Source organism: Schistocerca americana, chromosome 5, assembly GCF_021461395.2.
Source record: "Schistocerca americana isolate TAMUIC-IGC-003095 chromosome 5, iqSchAmer2.1, whole genome shotgun sequence".
NCBI classification, from domain to species: domain Eukaryota; kingdom Metazoa; phylum Arthropoda; class Insecta; order Orthoptera; family Acrididae; genus Schistocerca; species Schistocerca americana.
In genome coordinates, this window is record NC_060123.1 from 556,465,000 (window position 1) to 556,490,752 (window position 25,753).

Here is a 25,753-nt window from a genome sequence, read left to right on the forward strand (position 1 = left end):
TAGGTCTATGTGGTATTTTTGTCTACTAAATAGCTATCTACAATTATTCTAAATACTATTTACCTTGTAACAACTTTTGCTTAGTTGTTTTTAGCTTTTGGCTAGAGATATGAAGTTCATTTACAACTTTTATTTCCTCTAGCAATCTGTTGTACAGTTTAAAGGCCATTATATAGCACACTGTTCTGTGTTTTGGACTTGTTTTTCCTGTTTAGATATAAGTAGTGGCTGGATGTAGTTTCGTGGTCATATGTTGAGCTATTTGCAGCATACAGATGAATATTTTTCCTTACATGCATTACAGTCTGGAAAATCTATCCACATGGGACAGTCAGAATTTCTAGTTTTTTTAATAAATCAGTGCAATGTGCCCAATTGCTGCTATTTGTTATTATTCATACAGCTCTTTTATGTCCTTGAAGACGGACTGAATATTCCCATCACTTATTCGCCAAAACATGATTCCATAAATGAGGATTGAGTTTATGTATCCAAAATTTTGGGGCATGAAATATCACACGTAGGTGCAAGTATTCATAGGGAACAACATGCTGTGGATAATCTCTTTGTTAAAGCTTTTACATGTTCTGTCCATTTTAACTGACAATCTACCTTCAACTTCAAAAATCTGATATCCATTACATATTCTATTACATTCTTTATGCTCATCATCCTGAATTGCATACAATTAGTTTTCTTTACATTTAAAGTTACTTTATTTTTCAGTGACCACTTGTGAATATCTCTGAGGACTGCAATAGCCTTTTCTGTCAACATTGTTGGAGTTTTGGCTGTGATCAGTATGTTGCTGTAAACAGCAAATAGTATTTGCCCCCCCCCCCTCAATCTGATACTCTGCATAAAAGCGTTAATATAAATAAGGAAAAAGATTGGACCTAATATACTACTCTGTGGGAAGCATATATTAATACTGTTTGGATGTGATAAGTGTTTTACTAGACATCTTTCTGAAGTATATGAAATCTCAACACCCTGCAGCTGCTTTCCTAGGTAGGACTTAAACCACACCTCTTATTCCTAGTAACTCCAATTTATGTAATAAAATTATGTGGTCCACTGTATCAAAAGCCTTTGATAAGTCCAATAAAATTCCATTCACATGGGTCACCTTCGATCAGTGCCTCAAGAATGACGTTTGTATGCTGTGCAATAGCCGATTCTGTACCTCTAAATTGAATTGAATTGAATGAAATTTTATTGTCATTTAGCTATTACAGCAATTGACAAAGTCAAGTTACATAAATACAAGTTATACAGCATATATACATGGGTTGAAGATCAATATGTCACTATTGGTTTTCCATATAATACAATATTTAAAATCAAATAATATGAAAAGCACTGCATCATAAATTACTCAGTTAAAGAAATTATGCTGAACTCTCCAAACCGGTACCTCTATGATATTTTACAGTCATAAAATTCCTGGAGTGAGTAGCAAGGATTTGCAGCTAACCAACTGAATAATTTGTCTTTAAATAAATCAAATGGAGCTTCTATCCATTCTAGTGGCAGTTTGTTAAACATCTTCATACCCACCACTTCGTAACTGTTCAGTGACTTGGATAATCTGTAGTAAGGTATGTCAAGATGGCTACTATTTCTGGTTCCATGAGAGTGTACATCTCTTCTACGCTGGTATTCTGATAAATTGCTCATTATATGCAGTAGGGCAGTGTAAATATACATGTTTATAACAGTTAATATTTTTAAATTGATAAACAGTGGTTTGCAGTGGGCCAGTTTATCACTATTTGTTATAATTCGAATTACTTTCTTATGAAGTACCAGAATGTCCTGAAGGTGTGAGCAATTGTCCCATATTAAAAGCCCATAAGATATAATGCTTTGAAAAAACGCAAAGTAGGCCTTATCTTACATAGGCCGCAGGTACATGGTTTTTTAAATTCCTAAACAAGTACACCACTCTAGACAGTCTTGTACTAATGTATTTAATATGTGGCTCCCAACTCAATTTACTATCTATAGCAATACCTAAGAACTTAACACTATTCATGAAGTCAGCTACTGGCAGATCTCTTAAACTAAATACAATCTTTTGAGTTTTACTCTCATTGAGCAGGAACCCATTAGCTCAAAACCAGACTGATGCTTGTGATATTACGTCATTTGCCACAGTTTGGAGCATATCCATGTCTGAGCTGTCATTGAAAAAAGTGGTATCATCTGTATAGAGAATGGAGTGAGTATTTATGTAACACGGTAGATCGTTTGTCATTAGGGTAAATAGCAGAGGTCCTAATACTGAGCCTTGTGGCACATCGCACTTCAGCTAGCTATGATCTCTGTTTACCAATACAAACAATTTGTTTACAGTTGTTGAGAAAAGATTCGAAAATGTCGTCAACTTCATTGTTTGTGATTCCGTAATAAATTAGTTTGTTGAGGAGTGAAGTATGCTCCACACAGTCGAAAGCTTTGCTAAGATCACAAAAGGTAGCCTGAGCAAAATTTTTTCCTTCATAAGCATTAAGCACTTTTTAATCAGGGTATCAATGGCATGGACTGTGGATTTGCCCTTCCTACAGTCAAATTGTACCGCAGTAATAATGTTATTACATATCAGATAATCACACAACTGGGAGTTGATGATGGATTCCAAAACTTTAGATAAAATAGGTTGGCTGGCTCTGAGCACTATGGGAGATAAAATAGGTGTCAGAGATATTGGGCAATAGCTAGATGGGCAGTTTTTGTCTCCTTTCTTGTAAATGGGCACTACCCTGGATAATTTTAATACATCTGGGAATACTCCTTCTATTAGACATTTGTTTATACAATTAGTAAGAGTATATACCATGTGCCCAATTATATTTTTTGACATATTGCAAGAAATACCATATATATCTTTACTATCAGAGGACCTAAAATTATTTACAATAGTTAAAACAACATCTGGTGTGACCTCTGTTAAAAGGAATTTATCTTTCAGGGTGTAGTCTACATTATGATATTTAATGAGATCAGCTACAGTTTCTTGCGGACTCCCAATGCTTTCTCTAATTTGGTTAACAGATTTTGCACAGTAGTTATTAATTTCATTTGCTGAAATTTCTACCTCAGCTTTCTGCTTGCTTTTGGCCACTGAATTTATTATAGTCCATGCTTTTTTGCATTTATTTTTTGATGACTCAATGCTGACTAGGTTATGGTGTTTTTTGGCTTCATTTGAAGCATACTTATACTCCTTTTGTGCTCTTGAGTACCTTTGTTTAGCTATATCAGTTTTCTATACAACAACAACCTCCTTTTCATATTGGCTAGTTGAGCGGTATACCATGGATTCTTATCCTTACATCTATTACTGTTACTTTTAAGGTTAACATTACATTTGTATTGAGGGCAGCTGGTATCGAATATATTTCAGAAAGAATGAAAAAATCTATCGAACAATGTGTTGGCAGAGCCCTGGGCATTATTGTTAAACATATGTGACCAGTCATAATTACTGACTGAGACCATGAAATTAGACAATTTTTCTTGCATTATTGGTCTTGTGATGACTATTTTAGGCTCTTTAAACTCTTTATAGTTCATATTAGTCCTATCTGTACCTATTTTTGCCCAAACTGTGTTGGTCTGAGAAATCAAAGGCAGCCACATCTGAAGACAGTAACTATCTATTGACATTTGTAAGTATGTTGTTGAGACAAACGAACTGTCTAGTGGGTCTGCAGTTCGTAAAAATGAAGTTGAATTGTCGTAACAGGTTTTTAAATTCATTTATGGTGTGCATATCTTCGTTTACATCATATGATTGATATCACCATCAATCACTATACTACATTTCTTCCACTGAGGACTAAGAAAGAAATTTAGTAAAGTCTCAAGTTTTTCTAAAAATATTAGTGGACTTCCATCTGGTGATCTATAATGAGATACAATAGCAATTTTTAAATGATCCAGATATACACCTGTGGCTTCAAAATTTATCTCACTTCACTGAAAGCCTAGATCTAGTTCATTACTACAATTTATTAATTCTTTCTTAATGTAAACTGATACACCCCCATGAATATGCTGCTCTCTGCTAAAGCTGTTTGCTAAGTGGAAACCATCTAGTACATGAAAAGATATTTCACTTCCTTTACACCAGTGCTCACTTAAGCATAATGCATCAAATAAGTTCTCATTTGCAAATTCGTTTAAAATTACATGTTTTCCACTTATAGTTTCAATACTGAGATAACCTATCTTGAGAGACAAAGTTGGTGAGTAATTTTTTTATGAGGACAATCGTCATTACTGATATATTTCTCTCTTGTGTTACCAACATTCATTATATTATTCTTATCTTTAATCTGGTCGTCCAGTGTGAATCTGGGCAAACCTGTTAGTTTCGGCCCTCTTTTGTGTCTGAAACCATGTTGTTCCTTGCAAAGAAAGTTAAACTTATTTAGATACAACATTAACCTACTCTTCATTACTTTTTCAATAATTTTTGGAAATGGTGGACAGTAGAGAGATGGGTCTGTAGTTTTCTACATTTTCAGCATCACCCTTCTTAAGTATGGGTATTAACTTCGCTTGTTTCAGGTGTTCGAGAAAACAGCCAGATTTGAATGATTCATTGATTATTTTTGTTAATGGAGCTTTAATGGAATTTGCACATTCTTTAAGAGGATAAGCTGCGATTTCGTCTAGACAGTTGATTTTTTAGTTTTTATTGATGTATAACTTCTGCGACCTCTTTCTCAGTTGCCGGATAGAGTGCCATTGAGTTTGGTGGATGGTTCTGGTGGGTAAAACATATGTGTCCAGAAAGTTCTGTTGTAATTTCTTAGCAATGCTGTTGAAGTACACATTTACAAAGTTTGCTATTCTTTTGGGTGGATCATTTGTCTATTTTTGTTCTTAATTTGTGAATTCAAAAGTTTTTGCCCTGTGTCTGCTGTTTCCTGTTTGATAATATTCCAGGCTGCTTTGCCTTTGTTTTCTGCCTGCAATAGTATTTAATGGTTTGTGAGTTTTTAGCAGCTAGTAGTACTTTCTGTAGATTCTCTTCCAGTTTTTATACAATTGCAAAAAGATTGGGTCAGTTTATTTATTTCTGATTGAAGCGAGATGCCTCAGAGTTTCAGGGGATTTTTTGATCCTTCTGGTTATCCGTGTATTTTTTTCTGAAGTTGCAATGGTATGCAAAGTTTTGGGAAGTGCTTCCTCAAATTTTAGTTTAAAAATTTACATGAAACTGTTAAACATGTTGTTCACATTCATTTCTGCATAGACTTCCTCCTGCCCTTGATTTTTTATCTGGGACGAAAATTCATGCAAGTTTGACTTTGAGAAGAGCCATTTGTATACTTTTAATTTAGGGGTTTTTCTACACAAAAATTTACTGCTAATATCTGACAAGCCTATATCTTGAACATGCATATAGCATTTTTTTCCAGTCTATATCTGATGCTACATGGTCTGTCAATGTAGAAGATTCTTTGGTTACTCTAGTGGGACAGTTTACAAGTGAAGTCATGCCGTAACAGTACAAAACATTTAAATAGGCATGGCTGACTTCATTGTATTGATATTGGAGTCCCTACAGACGATTATGCTTGTTTTTGAGCAAGATACCTTAGCCAGTGTCTGATTTAGTTTTAAGAAAAAAATATCCTCCTCACCACTCAGTGATCGGTACACACAAATTACCATTAATTTTTTAATATGTTGTGTTCTGTTACTTTAATAGCTGAGAGTTCAAAATGTTTATCAACACTTCCCAATAAACTCATTTCTGTCTTTAAATGAAATATCTCTCTTCACATAAATACATGAACCGCCGCCTTTCATAGAGAGTCTACTGTAGAAACAAGCAAGTTTATATGAGGTTAAGGCTAAATATGAGATTTCATTCCCGTTGCACCAGTGTTCCGTAGGGCACACAACTGACCTCTCTAGTGTTTGTAAATTTACTTCTAGTTGCCGAACTTTGTTTTTATGTGTTGTATATACTGGTGAAGTACTGTTAAACATTTAGTTTTTTGATGGCCTCCTCCTCTTCGTGTTTGATGTTAAAAAATATTTCAGATGGTGTGGAGGCACTGTTTTCTGCCTGATTGAGACACTGTGCATTTCACTTGCTGTTGTTTCCTTTTCTTCCATTGGAGTTGCTCCTGACTCATCTATTGCTGTTGTTGTTGGTTGTGTAGATGTACATGTTGTGAGCGTTTCCTTTGCCTCTATAGACATTGGTTCTAAGTCTCTTATTGCTGCTGTTGCTGGTATTGTTACAAATGCTTTCCTGTTGAAGCCTACTTCTATATCTGATCCTTCTCTATGTTCTAGCACTGCTACAGATGGATTCATTAGGCAGGCAGGGCTTTACATGTCACTGACAGCCTTGCGTGTTCACAATACTTTGCAGATCTCTTTTGCTGTTGGTATTGCAATTGTCATATTTATCACTTGTAAAAAAAAAAAACCCTTTTCAGGGACATTTTGACCCTCTGGCACATTAATGATTTGCTCCACTTATTTGGGTGCATTCCATGTCTCGTAAAATGCTTTCTTTCCAGGTCATTTAGGGTGAGAAAAACAGCATTTCAAGTGGATTGACAAATCTTTTTGTAAGCCCTGTTCGCTTTGTGGATTTCTTTGTTTACACATGACGATTCAATAAGGTCATGCCTGTATGGTACTGGTATGCATAGCACAATTATTTTCTGATCGTCAAAGGCACAAACTCTCTCTCTCTCTCTCTCTCTCTCTTAAAACTCTTGCTGCTACTTTCAGTTCATTTGTATATACATCATTTGCGCCGCCTACTATCACGAGACACTGGTTTTGCGACACACAATTACTGTTTTTATGGTCCTTCAGTATTTCCTGCAATCCTGCTCCAGGTTTCACCACACTTGTCACATTGAGATCTTGCTGGTAACGAAGAATCTCTGCTATTCCTCTGCCGTGGCTGTCAGAAAGCAACGCTATACTAACACTTTTTGGTAACGCTTTGTTTACGTTGTTGCACTGCTTGTTTACCTTCATTTCGTGACAGCTGGTTTCTGAAAGTGTATTTTGACGTAATGAATGCATTGTGTGTTTCTTTACTGCCACTAGAAATCAAAGTGATTTATCTGAATTGCCAACTTCTTTCGTTTCAGGTTCACTGTTTTGGGTAGATAATGAAAACAGTTTCTTAAGGGTAACAGGAATCTGTCTGAATTAAGTTTGGGTTTTGCACATTCCTTTGGTTCGTTATAGGTTTGGGAATTTACAAGTTCTGTTTCTGATGGTGCAGATAGGTATTTCACTGTATTTTCCACCAGCTTAGCGTGTTCTTTTGCGTCTTTCAGGTCTTTCTGCAATGCTTCTACCACTTTAAGTCCTCGGTTAGAACGGCACATTTCAGTTGCATTCATACGGCCGTTAAACGTTGTTCCACGCGCATACGATATGTTTTCTTGATTCACTTTCGAAAAACAGTGTGTATGGTACCACTTATGCTTCAGTAAGCATATTCTAACACCACTTTGTACGATTTTACTGCATGATATGCAATTTACGGAAGCTAAATACTCGCGATTTACGGAACAATTTTTTATTACGTCTACACACGTCGCTATCTTGCTGAAGATGTGAAAGTGCATTATCGTGAAGGACGACGACTCGACGGTTGGCAATCTGCGCTCGTTTTTGGTGCAGCGGAGTCACTGAAGCGTCTGACAGTGGGAGCGGCATTTATGGTCTCACCTCTAGGCATGTAGTCGATGCACAGGACAGCACGATCCAAAAACACCGTAGCCATAATCTTTCTGGTGCCAAAAATTTCTTTTAGTTTTTTTTTCAGTTTCATTGGAGATTGAGAATGAAGGCAATCTATTCATTTGCTTTTTGTTTCTGGTTGGGAATGAGATATCCAACCTGCCATTCGTTTGGTTTTATACACACACACACACGCACACATTGTGGGCAAGAATTTGGGGGCTACATCCCATGGAGAGTGATGGATGTTATTCTTTTTCTTTTGTATCTTCACACAGATAACGATTAAGAAAATGTTATGTTTGTGAACGGTGGCAATGAAATGCAAGGCAAATTTTACTGTAAAATGTAAATTAATAGGGACAACTGTTATGGCAATGAAGTTTGTAAAAACACGAGACAAATCATGACGTGCATGATGTTATATAAAAAGTGGCTGGCTGCTGAATTTCTGCAAAAGTAAATCTGAGCAAAAGGAATATGTAGGAATGTTTTTTTAACGACTGGATAAAATACGACTTGATCTTGAATACCTCCGCCTTACTAGCAGCATTCTGCCTCATGCCGAAAGCTACAGACTATAGCAATATGACGGATTTGTCAAAACGTTATTTATATTAATTTGTTGCACAAATTAATTTTCTGTGATACAAGCCCGGAACGAATAATTTTCCGGACCAGTACACAATTATCAAGCTAACAGATTACCGGTTCTGCAAAGTAATAAAAAGATTTTTTTTTTTTTTTGCAACTTTTAATGAAAGCAATCAAAAGATGCAAATAGTTAATTTGTTCTGATGCAAAAATAAGATATCACGATTTTCACACTTTCTGAGCGCTTCAGTCGAAAATATATTACTAGAGTTTTTATTAATGCTTCTGCATTAACAAGTCTACAAATTAAACAAGAAATAAAAAGTACCGTAGTAACCATGTGTAAAAATATTATTTTTATATGTCGTGTACAGATTAGCAATAGTACTAAAAATATGTATGCATACGTTCCTTAGTACTACAAAGAGCAAACGGAATCAAACTGTGTAGACGTTGATCACAGGCGAAGGTCGTTGGTAAAACCTAAAATTTCTCGAAAACACGAACTATCGTCTATTTTCACTAGTCTTAAATGCTAAAAGTACATAACAAGTATCAGACAACTAGTTTACTACTAATATGAGCACCATGTAACGTGTAGCCCCTGTGGCCTAATGGATAAGGCATCGGTCTCCTAAACCGGGGATTGTGGGTTCGAGTCCCACCAGGGGTACACCAAAATTTTTTTTTCTTGTAATATGTTTAAAATTAACCCTTATTTTCTCAAGAATATAAAATTTTTCAACTGTGATTGATTAACGTCGAATACCACAAAGTAACAGAGGTCAGTTGTTCCTCTTAATTGGCGCGTTTCAACATCAAAATTTGTCCTGCATTTCATTGCCACCACCTAGAACTATAGCATTTACTTAATCGTTATCTGGGTGAAGAAAAACCATCAAAAGTCGCTTGATCTCTCTTTTCCACTCTCCACTGGATGTATGTCACACATTTTGAGATTAATTTCAAGTTTTCAGCAGTATTCAGATTTCAGTTTCCTTGTGCTGTACATTAGCTGAATTGACAGTAATTTTATGTGGCTTGTTTTCAAGAAGACAGAACAAAAACTACCACAAACTAATTGCAAATGATGGTACTTAAGGGAAAACATTAGATATTTCACTGAATTCATTACCATTTATTGAAACAGTGGACAGATACTAAAAAGGAAATAAGGAAAAAGAAAAGGGAAAAACTGATTTACATTCTTTCTTGGGTCAGAAATTTTCTGTGAAAGCCATAATATTAGTGTGATACTATAACTAAAAGGTCAAACTGATTCATTTGCCTGTAAACAATTGTTATGTTCTATTAACACCTCTTTAGTGCATAATTGTACAAATGATTCGCATATATACTAATATATAGGCATTACTTATCTCATACTCATATCATAGTTAATTTTATTGTGCAAGTTAAAGAGACTGCAAATTAAGTTGTATGCTGTAAATTACAAACTGATTTGTTCACAGTCACATTTATAATAAAAGCCCATCCTTTATTTTCATTATCTACATAGTCAATTGTGTTACTGAACTTTTTTTTTCAACCATGACTCCATCTCTATTTTAAATTTATTTTTGTGCGATATTCTTGTGTTGTTGAAAAACATCTGGCCAAGATGTAAAAAATTATTTTTGCTTTATTAATCGGGTTCAAGGAATGTCCAGTAAGTATCTGTTTTCACATCAGTATACTTCATACATGTAGACATTCTGTCAGAAGACCACAAGTACTCTGAGTATGTATAGACTAGGGATTGTAAGAACTTTGTTCCAAGAATGAGTAACATGTTGCAGAATGGAAACTACAGGTCGGAATATCAACAACGTAAGAAAAGATAGATTGCTATTTACTGTAAAGATGACATGTTAAGTTGCAGACAAGCACATTTCAAAGATAATTATACATAAGCTTTCGGCCACAGCTTTCGTCAGAAAAAGAAACACACACAATTTACTCACACAAGAAAGCACATCTCAGGCACACAGCTGCTATAGTTCACGGTCATGTGGTCAGGTGTACATAAGGTGTGAATGAACACTTCTTTTTGTGATGAAGGCTGTGGCTGAAAGCTTATGTGTAAGTGTCTTTTAATTGTGCATATCTGTAACTTAACATGTTATCTTTACAGTAATTAACAATCTATCTTTTCCTATGTTGTTAACATGGCACAGATATAGAATAAAAGAGAAAATGTATTTCAGTACAGCAGCTACAGGTGGCCTACTGTACTCACCAGTAATCCTTCTGAAGGAGTTCCACCCTTGAGCTGAGCTAGTGAAGCTTTTAAATGAGTTCAAGTATTCTTGACATGATCTCTTGTTATTCTCCTTAATAATACAGAAACATTTGGTCCTCAAATGGAAAGGATGCAAGGTTCTCTGCAGTCGATCAGCATCTGAGCAGGCACAGTTTGATTCTCATTGTAATCAACATTCTTCACTTTACACAGGCACATCCCGTCTTTGCAGATGGTCTGGAGACAATGGGATGAATTTATCAGTGACTCACTAGACCACTGTCATAACATGATCCACACACATCTAGACAATGCCTCGATGTACAAACAAAGTCAGTGACTATCATTCATCCACTAACTCTTTTTGAATACACCCATTTGCTGGCATCTGGACACTGCTTGTTCTGTCATACGTATGTGGAAAGGGACATGGTCACTGCAGTGCAAATCACAAACCACTTCCCTCCAAGCAATATTGGTGTGGGCAGGACACCAAATCAAGACACTGTTGGCAGAGAATGTCTCCTGTAGCAGTATTGAAATATGTGCTCTTTCTCAAGTTCAGAACACTTAGGAATACATGAGGTTCACAGTAGCTCAACCCTGGGGGCAGGCTACATGCATTAACAAAGGGGGAACAGTCATGGGAGCTGTTCGGTAAGGTTCCTGAGAGAGTCTTCGCTGTGGAGATGACTTAAGGTTGCAGGCATATGGCAGTTGAAGGATAAGATGGAATCATTGGCTCCCTTCAACGGACTTCATAATGAATTACCTCCATGGATCAAGGACCTCTTCTGGCTCATCTATCAAAATGATTCTGGGATGGCCCAATGGCTTTTGACTTGCCATTTCAAGTTTTTTATTTTATTAGCTTGATTTTTGTCCTTCATGGCGTTGTTGGTGATGATAGGCATCTTGACAGGCTGCTTCTCATATTTGGTGATGTTCCTCTCTTTGGTGAAGTTTGCTATTTACTAGATTTGTACACAATTGATCTACTCATTATCAAAGTGCAAACAGTGGCTACTTTGCAAATATATTTGCAGAAGCATGTTTTTATGCTTGCATAGCTGATCTGTGTCTGAGTGGACATCTTTGCTTTGGCAATAAGTGTGCCAACCACTGAAACAAAGGATGCTATGAATGGGGACAGTTATATCAACATGTATAATTTTTCCTCTCAGGCACTCTTGCACCTTCTTTTCTTCCTGGGATAATTTGCAGCTTCAGTTCCCTCCTGTGTTAGTCTTTTCAAGCTTGCCATTGGCCTGCTCCAAAATATTTCAAATGTCTATTACTCCTTTGTAAGACCACTGTTTCAGAAATTTTCTGGTGTTAATATTAGTAATATGTTGGCATTAATCATTTTTGCTTGAGTTAAGCAAATTTTCCAACCACAACAGTGAACTATCCTAACTCTTTGCAGCTTGTTTATCTGTGTTTTCTTCTATTAATAGTGCCCCATTTCTTAGCTGTTTGACTGACTTCAGCGACATAGTTCCACACTCCAGTGCTTTCTGAATATAAAAAGAAGAGACACCATAGAATGTACATTTCTACCCTGTGACTGTAGACTATTCTAAGGTTTGTTGTTGATTGCAATGGGGGAGTAGCCTGTAAAGCTCTTTTTGGTTGCTGGGTGGTATATACAACCAGTGGTCAACCCAACCTACTGCAAGGCTTTTCGTTCTAAGAATTATGAGCACATACTGAAAGGATGTCTTTTTACTTAATGGAGGTTTCTACCGTTCTGTGATCCGGGTGGCTAAACAAAGATCGCCGCTCTGTGTGACACACAACATTCCACCACTACACCACATAGTGGCACTGAAGCATCCACACTACTTACAAGTACGAGGAACTGGTGGCCCTCAACAACCCCTTGCTCAAGAAATCTGGGTTCACAAAAATAAACTCAGCCAAAGCTGACTAAGTTCCCTGAGGAGGCATGATCCAGGTGGAACAGGTGGCTTACCAAATTCCATGGATGTAGAGAACATTATACTTTCTCTCCAAGTTTTTTGGAGGTGGGAACTGTATTTGTCAAAGGATGAGAGAAAGAGATTTCTCACAGATTTGTCTGTGGACAATTTCTGTGGGGTAGTTGCAGGAGAGGAGAACCTGGCTGAAGGAAGATAGGCAGGAAGATTAGGGTTTAACTGTCAACATTGAGGCCATTACAGATGGAGCAACCTCATAACGTTCCAGGATGAGGAAGGAAATCAACCATGCCCTTCCATACAAACCATCAAAGCATTTGCCTGGAGCAATTTACAGAAATCGCAGAAAACCTAAATTTGGATCCCTGAATGCAGACTTTAACCATCATCCTCCAGTCCAGTCTGCTAATCACTGTGCCATCTTACTTGGTAAACCTGGCAGGGGGTTTGGGGTAGGTGATAAGATGTTTGCCATTGGAAGATATATGCTTGTCACAAAATCCTGCTCTGTAGCACAGGGAGTATCTGATGCAGAGTGGATGTAGCTGTTCAATCAACAAACAACAACACTTTCACACTGACAGCTATTCACTGCATAGCTTTTTGCATAAAAATGACCACCCTGAATTTTGGAGATAGGAACTTGCTATGCGACATTCTCACATCCCATTTCCTTATTTACAAAACTTTTTACTCTATTCCCTCTTCTTCATTCTTTACTTTTTCATTCACGATTTTCAATTAGCTTTCTTCATCTTGTTTTACTTTTTTTAAGCCTCATTTTTCCTCCTCTCTCTCCCTCTCTTTCTCTCTTTCTCTCTCTCTCTCTCTCTCTCTCTCTCTCTCTCTCTCTCTCTCACACACACACACACACACACACACACTCCTTGGTACTTTTTTATCCCCTCTTCTGCTTTTCTCTTAGTTCTTAATTGAACTACTCATTTCTATAATTCATGTTTACTTCTCACTCTGTCCTGTTTATGGACCGAAGGTGGTACAGTGCTTGTCACCATCTTTGTTTCCTTTTGCCCTCACAACAGGCCAGTCCCTTTTAACCTGGGATCCTAGTGACCTTTCTCCTTCCTTCCCAATCTTCCAAGATTATTAACTATTCTGAGAGCTAGGAATAGAATTTTTCTTTTTAAATGTATCTACTTATAGTACTGAAATTTTCTCTACCAGAGGTTTTCTCACACTGTTTTATTATTTGTATCCTGAATTTGTCTGCCATCAAAAGCAGAGCTTTTTCTCACTTTGGCCTCTCTCATATAATTTCCAAGCGCTGCAGTCTGGCCTAAAAATAATTTGCCATTTGTTACCCTAAGCTTTCTTCATAATCTCAACCAATTATTATAGCACTATTGCATATCTTAAAAAATTAAGGAAGATTTTTTTCAAATTGCTCAGTATGTTTCTTCAGTAAGGCCACAGTAATGATATACTAGTACTATATGTAATATTTACATATTATGGCAAATATTCAAATCATTTGGTTTTGCTTCTTATGTTCCATAATTTGTGGCATTATAACTTTATTTATTGTTCCATTTCGATGTACTTATTGTTACTGAACCATTTTAATACTGTAGTTTACTTCCATGACATGTCAAAATTTTCAGTTTAGGTCCAGGCTTGGCATTTGTAACTTACCCAGAGGCAATTTCTATGCTTCCACTGCCTCATTTATGGGCAATTCTCTTCTTTGTGATGTTGTACCTTTTGGGAATGGACAGTTGTGTAAGTTTCACTTGCCAATTTAATTACTACTGTATTATTTTGTTTGTATTAACATTCTTGCATCAATTTACAGATCAATATTAATTGTAATTTCTTTAACTAGTTTGTGCAGATAGAAGCAATAATGTCCAGTGTGACAGATGAATACCCTGTATTGAGAAAACATAAAAGAGTTGTAACACTGGCTTCCTGTTTCATTATGTTTCTTGGATCTCTGTCCTGTATTACTAATGTGAGTACTGAAGCACTCAACAAATGAACAAATACCTAACAATATCTCATTTGCACTTTCTGTTATACTAAATGAACGAATTTTCCATTTATTAGGGTGGAATGTATGTCCTGCAGCTTTTGGACTGGTATTCAGCTTCAATATCAGTAATTCTCATCTGCAGTGTTGAAGTGATCTCTATAGCATGGATATATGGTAAATATGACTAGTACTACACTGCTTCTCAGATGTGCATAATAATACATCATGAAACAGAAAAGTAAACGCGGCATCTTCTAATACAAATAATGGTGGCTTGTCTCTCTGTTGTCTGTAGTCTTATTATTTCATTCTTAGTAAACAAAAGATATTAAACTGTGTATTCACATCATCTTTGTTTTTATATATATATATATATATATATATATATATATATATATATATATATATATATATATCACACACTCCTGGAAATGGAAAAAAGAACACATTGACACCGGTGTGTCAGACCCACCATACTTGCTCCGGACACTGCGAGAGGGCTGTACAAGCAATGATCACACGCACGCCACAGCGGACACACCAGGAACCGCGGTGTTGGCCGTCGAATGGCGCTAGCTGCGCAGCATTTGTGCACCGCCGCCGTCAGTGTCAGCCAGTTTGCCGTGGCATACGGAGCTCCATCGCAGTCTTTAACACTGGTAGCATGCCGCGACAGCGTGGACGTGAACCGTATGTGCAGTTGACGGACTTTGAGCGAGGGCGTATAGTGGGCATGCGGGAGGCCGGGTGGACGTACCGCCGAATTGCTCAACACGTGGGGCGTGAGGGCTCCACAGTACATCGATGTTGTCGCCAGTGGTCGGCGGAAGGTGCACGTGCCCGTCGACCTGAGACCGGACCGCAGCGACGCACGGATGCACGCCAAGACCGTAGGATCCTACGCAGTGCCGTAGGGGACCGCACCGCCACTTCCCAGCAAATTAGGGACACTGTTGCTCCTGGGGTATCGGCGAGGACCATTCGCAACCGTCTCCATGAAGCTGGGCTACGGTCCCGCACACCGTTAGGCCGTCTTCCGCTCACGCCCCAACATCGTGCAGCCCGCCTCCAGTGGTGTCGCGACAGGTGCGAATGGAGGGACGAATGGAGACGTGTCGTCTTCAGCGATGAGAGTCGCTTCTGCCTTGGTGCCAATGATGGTCGTATGCATGTTTGGCACCGTGCAGGTGAGCGCCACAATCAGGACTGCATACGACCGAGGCACACAGGGCCAACACCCGGCATCATGATGTGGGGAGCGATCTCCTACACTGGCCGTACACCACTGGTGATCGTCGAGGGGACACTGAATAGTGCACGGTACATCCAAACTGTCATCGAACCCATCGTTCTACCATTCCTAGACCGGCAAGGGAACTTGCTGTTCCAACAGGACAATGCACGTCCGCATGTATCCCGTGCCACCCAACGTGCTCTAGAAAGTGTAAGTCAACTACCCTGGCCAGCAAGATCTCCGGATCTGTCCCCCATTGAGCATGTTTGGGACTGGATGAAGCGTCGTCTCACGCGGTCTGCACGTCCAGCACGAATGCTGGTCCAACTGAGGCGCCAGGTGGAAATGGCATGGCAAGCCGTTCCACAGGACTACATCCAGCATCTCTACGATCGTCTCCATGGGAGAATAGCAGCCTGCATTGCTGCGAAAGGTGGATATACACTGTACTAGTGCTGACATTGTGCATGCTCTGTTGCCTGTGTCTATGTGCCTGTGGTTCTGTCAGTGTGATCATGTGATGTATCTGACCCCAGGAATGTGTCAATAAAGTTTCCCCTTCCTGGGACAATGAATTCACGGTGTTCTTATTTCAATTTCCAGGAGTGTGTGTATATATATATATATATATATATATATATATATATATATATATATATATATATATATATATATATATATATATATATATATATATATATATATATATATATAATAGAGGGAAACATTCCACGTGGGAAAAATTATATATAAAAACAAAGATGAGGTGACTTACCGAACGAAAGCGCTGGCAGGTCGATAGACACACAAACAAACACAAACATACACACAAAATTCAAGCTTTCGCAACAAACTGTTGCCTCATCAGGAAAGAGGGAAGGAGAGGGGAAGACGAAAGGAAGTGGGTTTTAAGGGAGAGGGTAAGGAGTCATTCCAATCCCGGGAGCAGAAAGACTTACCTTAGGGGGAAAAAAGGACGGGTATACACTCGCACACACACACATATCCATCTGCACATACACAGACACAAGCAGACATTCATATAATATATATATATATATATAAATCATTTAACGAAGTATCACACCTATGTTTATTTTCAAAAGTATAATCATATGGGGTATCAGACAAAATATGTGACTGGGTTGAAGATTTCATGGGATGGAGGATGCAGCATGTTATCTCCAATGGTGAGTCATGACAGACATAGAAGTTAACTTCAGGTGTACCCAGGAAGCATGTTGGGTCCATTGCTTTTCATCTTGTACATTAATGGTCCAGCAGACAATATTAGTAGTAACAAACTTTTTGCAGATGATGCAGTTATCTACAGTGAAATACAATCTGAATGAAGTTGTACAAATATTCTGTCAGACCTTAATAAGATTTCAAAGTCTTTGAATGACTTACACTTGCTTTAAATGTTCGAAGCTGTAAACTTGTGCGCTTCACAAAAGACAAAAACAGTATCCTATGAATACAATATTAGTGAGTCACAGCTGGAATCTGTAAACTCATACAAATACTTGGGTGTAACAGTAGGGATATGAAATGGAATGATCACATAAGCTCACTCATGGGTAAAGCACGCAGCAGACTTCGATTTATTGGTAGCATACTAGCAAAATGCAATCAGTCTACAAAGGAGATTGCTTATAAATCACTAGCACGACCCATTCTAGAATACTGCTCAAGTGTGCGGAACCATAAAAATAGGACCGGCAGGTGGTATTGAACTTTTACAGAGAAGGGCAGCAAAAACCATTAAAGGTCTGTCTAGCATGTGGTAGGGAGTCACTGAGATGTTGACAGAACAGAACTGAACTGGCAGACTTTAGAAGATAGACGGAAACTATCCCAAGAAAGTCAACTAACAAAGTTTAAAGAACCAGCTTTAATTATGAGTCTCTGCTACCCTTTGGATTACAGGTACACAAAACCTGACTTACTGCCCAGTGGCTGGCTAGAAACTTGAGGGCTCATGTTGTCATGTTGGTTGATTCCACACTGAGATTCAGAATCACTCAACTCTGAGCTGAGATTGCTGTGAGCATAACTCTGCTGAAGTTTAGCATTATATATGTGTTACCCAATTCTAGGGGTTTATCAGGCTAGTATACCTTGGGTGCACTGGTTGGGGTCCTATTAAAATGTTCTGTTGATGTCCGTATTCTATATCATGTGGGACACTATTGGAAGCAGAGTACTAAGGAAACTCTGGCAACTGCAGGGTACACCCAGCTACTTCTGCACCCACATCTTGCTAGATGAAGTTTGGATTTTGCTTGTGAAGGAATAAACTTACCCAATACTGGAAATATGCAGTAATTACAATTTTTCACAACAAAAGAGACAAACAAGGATTTAAAAAAACTGTAGACTTTTCCCTAATAGAATTAGATTTTAATGAAGTCAATGGGCAAGCATCCTTCTGACAGGGATACTGCACAATATACCATTATCCTCTAGTGTTTTGAGCTTCAATAATGAATGAAAGAATTTAATAAAGGAAGTTTGACACTATATCTAAAAATTTATTATAACAAGAATAAAATAAAGCAAACACAATGAAAAGAAAAGACTACAAATTAACGATGAAGGCAAAGACTCAGTTGATGAGTTTTTGTATTTAGAGATGCTTAAGATATGACATGGAAAAAATTAAACAGAAAACTAAAAAGGGTTTGGAGTGTTTTTGGTAAACTAAACTGGGTTTTCAAAACTAAGCTTCCAATGCTTCTGAAGTGGAAAGTTCACAACAGTCAGTGTTTATTTTCATTTTTTAGTTTATGTCAGTAAAATTGATTGTTTTAATGAACCATTTTAGTCTTTTTTGTACATAAACACAAATTCATAAAATGTGGACTTTTGACATGAAAACTATTAAAAAGGTTGGTCAGCAAGCTAGCATGTTGAGATCTACAAGGAGAGACAGGAAAGGAAAGAAAAGATCAGGAAACAGATTTGAGTAGAAAATGTAGTTACGACTATAATGAAAATGAAACAAGTATTTGGGAAGAAGTTAGCCATATTAATGGATAGTGGAGGGTTCTTTTGTGGATTCACTATCTATAATCTATTTCTGCATCATAGTACTGGAGACTCTTCTCAGAATTGGAAACATACCGTAGACATCTTCCTGCCATAGAGTGATAACATTCTCGAAAAGGTAGAAAAAATTTTAACACAAGTGGACTGCGATGTAAAAGTATTGATATCTGTCTTTGAAGAGACTGAAGGAAAAGAGATCCTAGAAAGATTTTGCTCATAGGATATGGCACTGAGGACATATGTGGAAGAATACTTCTGCACTGGGAAGTTGATAGCTCTTTTGTGGTTACACTTCTTGTTTCAATGTTTAACTCTTGAATGAAGTGAGAATGACTTTTGAAATCCAGCAAGAAAGGGGACGGAGCAACCTACAGAGCAATAAAACAAATTTTATAAGCACAAAAAATTACCTTAATGGGAGAACACTCGTCTGAACAAAACGAGATGACACCCAAGTCAGTTTGGCACAAAACTTTTTGTATGTGCAGTGATGCTGTACATGTATATCACCAGACTCTTTCTTTTCAGTCTTCAGTGTTACTACAATCAAACACTGTCTTTTGACATTTTCAATCTGTATGAAAAATGAAATGGTACAGTATCACCATCACTCAAAACAATGCCAACCAATTGGAAGCTAGCTAAAAATTTGGTCTAACCACAACAGAACCTGAAGGCAATCAGTTCAACATACTTCAAAGAAGTAACAACTAATTTTTGTTTTCCCAGCAGCATTTGGGCGCTAGACTCCTCAACAAATTCCTAGCGATGCTGAAAACAGTTGATTTTACATGAACAATTAAATTTAGAATTTTAAGTGGTATCTGTCTAACAATGTGACATTTTTTTAATTGCAATTCATTGGTTAATCTCCAAACTTATGTTGGTAGGGTCATTTCTTGTTTACAACTATTTAACTGATGAGAATACCAAACTTCATCACGAAATAGCATACACCGTCCAAAGATGTGAGCTAGTGGGCAAATTCAAACAGCAACTAGTGCCAATTTAGTTGCCATACTCCGTACACCATATTGCACTTCAATAAACAGGCTAAACAAGTTCACAGTCAACAGTTTTTAAGTTTTCACTACCCCTTAGATTATCTTACTGATTTTCTCTTAACAAATGTCAACCATATTTACAGGTTGTGAAAATTTTTGTCAAGACATAGAATTTATGATGAATGAAAAAGTTCAGATATGGTGGAAAATCTGTTGGAAGTACATCACTCCCTGCATTCTAACGGTAATAATAAATAATTATCTGAATTATAATACATTTGTAACAACAACAGTTAGGCTAACAATGTGGGTTCCCTGTTCTAGTTCATCTTCATCACAACGATACTTTTCAACACACGAATTTCCTACAACAATATTGAATATCCAGACTGGGCCATTGCGACAGGATGGATGTCTGCTGTCTCTTCAATGATCTTTATCCCAGGATATGCAGTCTATAAAATCTTCCTCACTGGGAAAGGAAGTATGCATGAGGTAAGTAGAAACAACATTCATGACACACATTTAAACATTCAAAATTTGTATCATCTTAATAATTACATGATTAACTGATTTCCCTAACAAAAAGCTTTCAGTAAAAAGGGGGATGAAAACTGATGGGAGACGGGGGGAGGGGGAGAGAGAGATGAGTTAGGGTATTCATATTCCGACCGACAAAAATCATTTTATGACAACTGTTTCTTTCTGTAAAGAAATTCTGGGGCAAAGAAAATAAAACAAACACCCTGTAACTCATATTCAATAAAAGAAATAACATACAATTCTTACATACAGTTACAATTTCATTTTTTTATTTTGGGATGGGTTGTACTCCAAATTGAGGTGCTCAAGATTTCTACAGAATTCTGAAAGAAATGTTGACTTTTTGTGCTTCTGAGAAATCAGAAACAACTGTGCACTGAAGCATCTAGCAGCAGAATCAATGGAGCCCAATAAAAATAGTTTTAAAGAGTTTGCTTCACACACAGAAATTCTTCCGAGAACTTTAAAAGAAAATATCCACAAAAGTCAGCTGATACTACTTAATATTGTAACATACTGCATGCTAACTTCACAGTGTGTCCTATACCAAGTATCTCATATTTTTACCAAGTCAGTCTACATTTGACCTATGCTGGACTATTTGCATCTGCTGAACAATATGGGATCTGTTGATCTATGTTGATACAAACACTTAGTCCTCACTATTATAAAATATTATAAATGTGAAAGTAACTGTCTGTTACACTTTCATGACAAAACCAATGAACCAATTTTGATCAAATTCGTTATGGGGATAGCTTGAACACAGGAAGAAAGTAAGTTATTTTAGAAAGGGTGTAGAAGAAGATATTTATTGATTTGAAGCATATAACACAAAATATGGAACAATAATTCCTCTTTGAAAAAGCTATTTATCCTTTGACTTTTGGGCTTTATCATATTTGTGAAAGGGCTTTTATTATTTGATATGCTCTACATAATACGATTCAACATAATGAATACAATGCTTACACAATCCTCAATATGTTTAATCTTAACATCAGTCACAAGCCCATCACATTTTATTTTCTGAGCATCACACATTTCTTACAACCTCTGAGACACTTAAAAACTCACAACAACAGTGTCATTAAAACATTGTACAAAAAACAGAAGGATGTTGTGCCGTTACACGTAGAATGTGGGAAGCCCTTATTGCAGCAGCATCTTATTGTGATACGTGGGTGCAACTGTGGGTAACAGGCAGACATGTGAGGGCAGCTGACGTTATTGCATGTACAAATATTATAAAATTTGCGCTGCACCAAACTACAAACTATTTATTTATTTCTTCGTCAGTTTATTTAATAATTTTATTTTAATACCATCACCACTCATCACAACAAAACTACTTATACGTGCCCACAGCTCATGGTCTTTTGGTTAGCTTTGTGACCCTCATCATTAGGTCTCAGGTTTGATTCCTGGCCCAGCCGGTCTTTCTCTACTCAGGACTGGGTGTCTGTGCTGTCCTAATCATTGACAAGCAAGCTGCCAAACTGGCGTCAAATAAAAAGACTTGCACCAATCGGGCAAACATGACATACAGGATCTCCTGGCCAATAAAGGAATATCCACATTTTACTGGCATGTGATCACAGGCAGAATACAATGCTCACACAACCCTCAACATGTTTAATCCATACTTCCATACTAACATTGTGAAATGTCAAAGTATCTCAGTCAGTCATGCTTTCATAACTAAACAACTGAACCAATTGCAGTGAAATTTGGTATGGAGATAATCAGCCCCCTAAGAGGGTGATGCTACTGCTGCCACCACATAGAATGTTAGGACAGTTGGTGGGGGAGGGAGGGTGGCGGAATGAGAGGGGGTGCTTCACAAGTTGTGCTTACCCAAACAAGCAACCATGTAAACACTTTAGGACAAACAAAACTACTGATACTCAAGTACAGCCACAGGTAGCAGGTAGCTGAACATGAAACTAACATCAAACACAAACTGTAATTATGTCTCCTTGATAACTCCTTTCACTCCATAGAGGAATTTCTGAGGAACTACTGTAGAGATTTTTATACAGTCTTGGAACTCCTGGGACTGATATCTTGCCAGTATCTGTATCGAAAACAAGCAATAATCATCGAGAGTCTTGATTTCCAAGCTAGATGAACTGTGTGTGTGTGTGTGTGTGTGTGTGTGTGTGTGTGTGTGTGTGTGTGTGAGCGCACACGCGCACCTGCACTTGCGATAGTTAAGTGTATATCAAAAGAAAAATATAAGAGAGAAACTGGACAGTTAAGCAAAATCACAATGTAATCAATAAAAAAATTGGCCACTGAGAGTTACACACACACACACACACACACACACACACACAGTTCATCTAGCCTGGAAACCAAGACTCTCGATGATTATTGCTTGTTTTCGATACAGATACTGGCAAGATATCAGTCCCAGGAGTTCCAAGACTGTATAAAAATCTCTACAGTAGTTCCTCAGGCTAGCCTGGATGTACAAAAAGAAATGAGCATGGTACTTCAGTTTATATATGTAGATATAGGAGATTCAATACAAATTTTTTTTTTTATTTTCTTACTAAAAATGACTACAACTTATATTTTATGTTTGCATGAAGTAATGTTGCTCTATTATGTTTTTGATGGTTGGTGAATGCACTGTATGTTCAAATGGTAAAAAAGATGTTTTTTATGTGATACCATCATAATTTCCTTTGGGCCTTTGTCCCACTCCAGTGCAGGGTCGGGCTTGTTAATATGGATGTGCCAATGTTAGTGGCAGAGGGTGGCCGGATGCGCTTTCTGTCACCACCCCATACCCCCCGGGACGGAATTAGTGTACTCCAGCTGTTTGCGTTGTAAGCCATGAAAGAGTGGCAAACATTTTCAAATGTCTGAGCTGTGTAACTGAGGCCGGATGTGGGGACCAGCCCAGTATTCATCTAGTGGGATGTGGAAAACCGTCAAAACAAAAAACCACATCCCGGCCCTCATTGATAATCCGCCGGGCAGATTCGATCCGGGGCCGGCGTGCCTACCTGAGTCCAGGAAGTAGTGCATTAGTACTCTTGGCTAACCGTAACAAGTTTCAGATTTACTAGTACTGTGAAATCTTGCTTTTTGCCAAATTTCATGATTCTAGGCCAACAAAAAACACCGTATTGGTTTTGATGATTGAGTTTCTGAGTATCCAAATGTGTGACATAAATCGCCATATCTTTTGACTGAATAAAATTTTACACTGCCAAGGGATCACAGACCTTAATGCATGACGAAAATTTGATTGTCCTATGTCTACCCATTCCTGAGAAAAAGGGTTCTTAACAAATGGACGGACAGATGAAGTGATCCAGTAATTTTCAGGTTTGCAGCCGGATCCCATTAACATTCTGCCACGATATTTCAGCCCAGAGAAAACCGGCCATCCTCAAGTGAGTAGACGAAGTACTTAAGAGACCTGATGCAGCCATGATATTTATAGTGAATTCCGGACATGAGTATCGTACTGGCAGCTTACAGCACATGCATTAGGAGGTGACATGTGCGAGGCAGCCAAGTTGTGTGTGCTGCCCGCACTGGTGAAGTAAGAACAAGCTAATCGCTGAGCATCAATTGAACATTTCGATTCCGTTATGACCGCATCATTTCAATAATAGGATTCCTATTTTTATCAAGCTGAAAGCCATTATCATGATTCATTAAATTATCAGCAAGATGTATTTCCATGGATTCTTTAATTATAGGGTCCCAAAAGCTGGAACCTGTTGCTAAAATTTTGATATTATTGTATTCCATTGAATGTCCCATGGAAATGCAATGTTCTGCCACTGCTGATTTTAAAGGTTGCCACAGAGGGGTGGGTCTTTCGTGTTCTACACAGCGTTTCTGAATCGTTCGTGTTGTCTGACCTATATATACAGAGCCACACTCACAGGGAATTTTGTAAACACCTACCTTCTTCAATCGTAAATCATCTTTAACAAATTATTTTAGACGACATGTCCCTGGCATATGGAAGGAATGCAGTTGACTATAGTTGTCATTAGTCTCCTCAGAGTCTTGCTTCATGATGTTATAATTGTGCATAGCCTTCTGTATTTGATGCAAAGTACAGCCATTCTCTTTATAAACCTTCTCCAGAAGCATTAATTCTTCATGAAAGCTATCAGCATCTGAAATTACATGGGACCAATGAATTAAGAGATGGGAAGAGTGCTATGTAGAAGTTAGGACTGCTGAAGTGTGTATTAATCATACATTTTCACACATTCATATTTCAAGTTCAAAAATTAAATGAAAGTCAATATTACGTCTGAGCAAAGCTTTCTGCCTGCATATTTTGAATCTACATGTTATAAAGTATCACACTGAATATTTACAAGTAAAAAAATATATAATGAATATAATCTATATGTGTTTTTCTTAAGCCATACAAAGTGCCAACGTTTCCCGACCTAACAGGGTTAAGTGAGCAGTGCACACACACATACTCCAAAACTAGACAGCAACCCTCTCTCGACTAAAATAACGCCACCAGCTTGGAATCTTCCTGTAAGTGCAAACAATTTGCTGTTCTTGGACTCAATTGTCAAGGATGTCATCCACATTATACATATTGTGAGTAGGATGAGACTGTTTTCTTGCACTGTTTTAAGAATATCAAAAAACTTCCCATTGTTGACCTCATTAAAAACTTGTTCTCTTACCATTGAGGTAAGCTTCCAATGCCTAATGCTAGGGTTCTCTCTTTGAGTACTACCCTGACTGTTTGTTGAAACAAAGTGGTATTTTCTTCCACTCTGTTCCACTTGTACTGTTAAACGGATATTAAAAAACATGACCACATTGACCTTGTTAAAAGCTTGTCTTCTGGCCACCGAGGTGGAGATACTATGACTAATATTAGGGTGCTGTCTCAGCCTGCCGTCTCCCATAGTATGTTGAAATGATGCAATATTTTGTTCCACTCTGCCAACTGGAATGCTAATCTCCATAGATCATTCACTGTGAATCCATAAAACACAATCAAAGATTTCTTGTTCTTTATTGAGCATACTCCATAAGCTTCTCATAATCATTTTACAATCTAATACAAGTCTATTTTTTCCTATAACTCTTTAGTGTATTACATAGAACATGAAATTGCTTTACTGCTGCAGAAGAAGGTGTCTTATCATTCTTTATTACCTCAGTTGCATTTTCCATTGCAACAGTGTCCCACATTTGGATACATTTTCTAACGCCTTGATGTCATAGTATCTGAGAGAATATGGCTGCAGTGGACAGTTTTCAATGACATTTTTGTATTTTGGCAAATATAACATAAAAGAAATGATTTTAAATAACAACAGATAATTAATTCTGAACTATCACAAAAGGGTAGAATGACAGGTTATGACTTTTTATGTAAAAGGATTTAGAAATCACTCT

At 37.6% G+C, this 25,753-nt stretch overlaps 1 protein-coding gene and 1 non-coding gene across 2 annotated transcripts in view; both read left to right on the forward strand.

Moving 5' to 3' along the window:
- The window catches only part of LOC124615858 (sodium- and chloride-dependent glycine transporter 1-like), a 142,546-nt gene that overhangs the window by 115,549 nt on the left and 1,244 nt on the right, over window positions 1-25,753 (forward strand). The window contains exons 10-14 of the mRNA XM_047144017.1: window positions 14,147-14,259; window positions 14,363-14,491; window positions 14,587-14,686; window positions 19,945-20,045; window positions 20,126-20,296. Of these exons, the coding sequence (XP_046999973.1) occupies window positions 14,147-14,259; window positions 14,363-14,491; window positions 14,587-14,686; window positions 19,945-20,045; window positions 20,126-20,296 (614 nt within the window). The remainder of the gene's footprint in view (window positions 1-14,146; window positions 14,260-14,362; window positions 14,492-14,586; window positions 14,687-19,944; window positions 20,046-20,125; window positions 20,297-25,753) is intronic.
- Window positions 8,938-9,010, forward strand: Trnar-ccu. Its single transcript has one exon. It is a non-coding gene; the product is annotated as a tRNA-Arg (tRNA).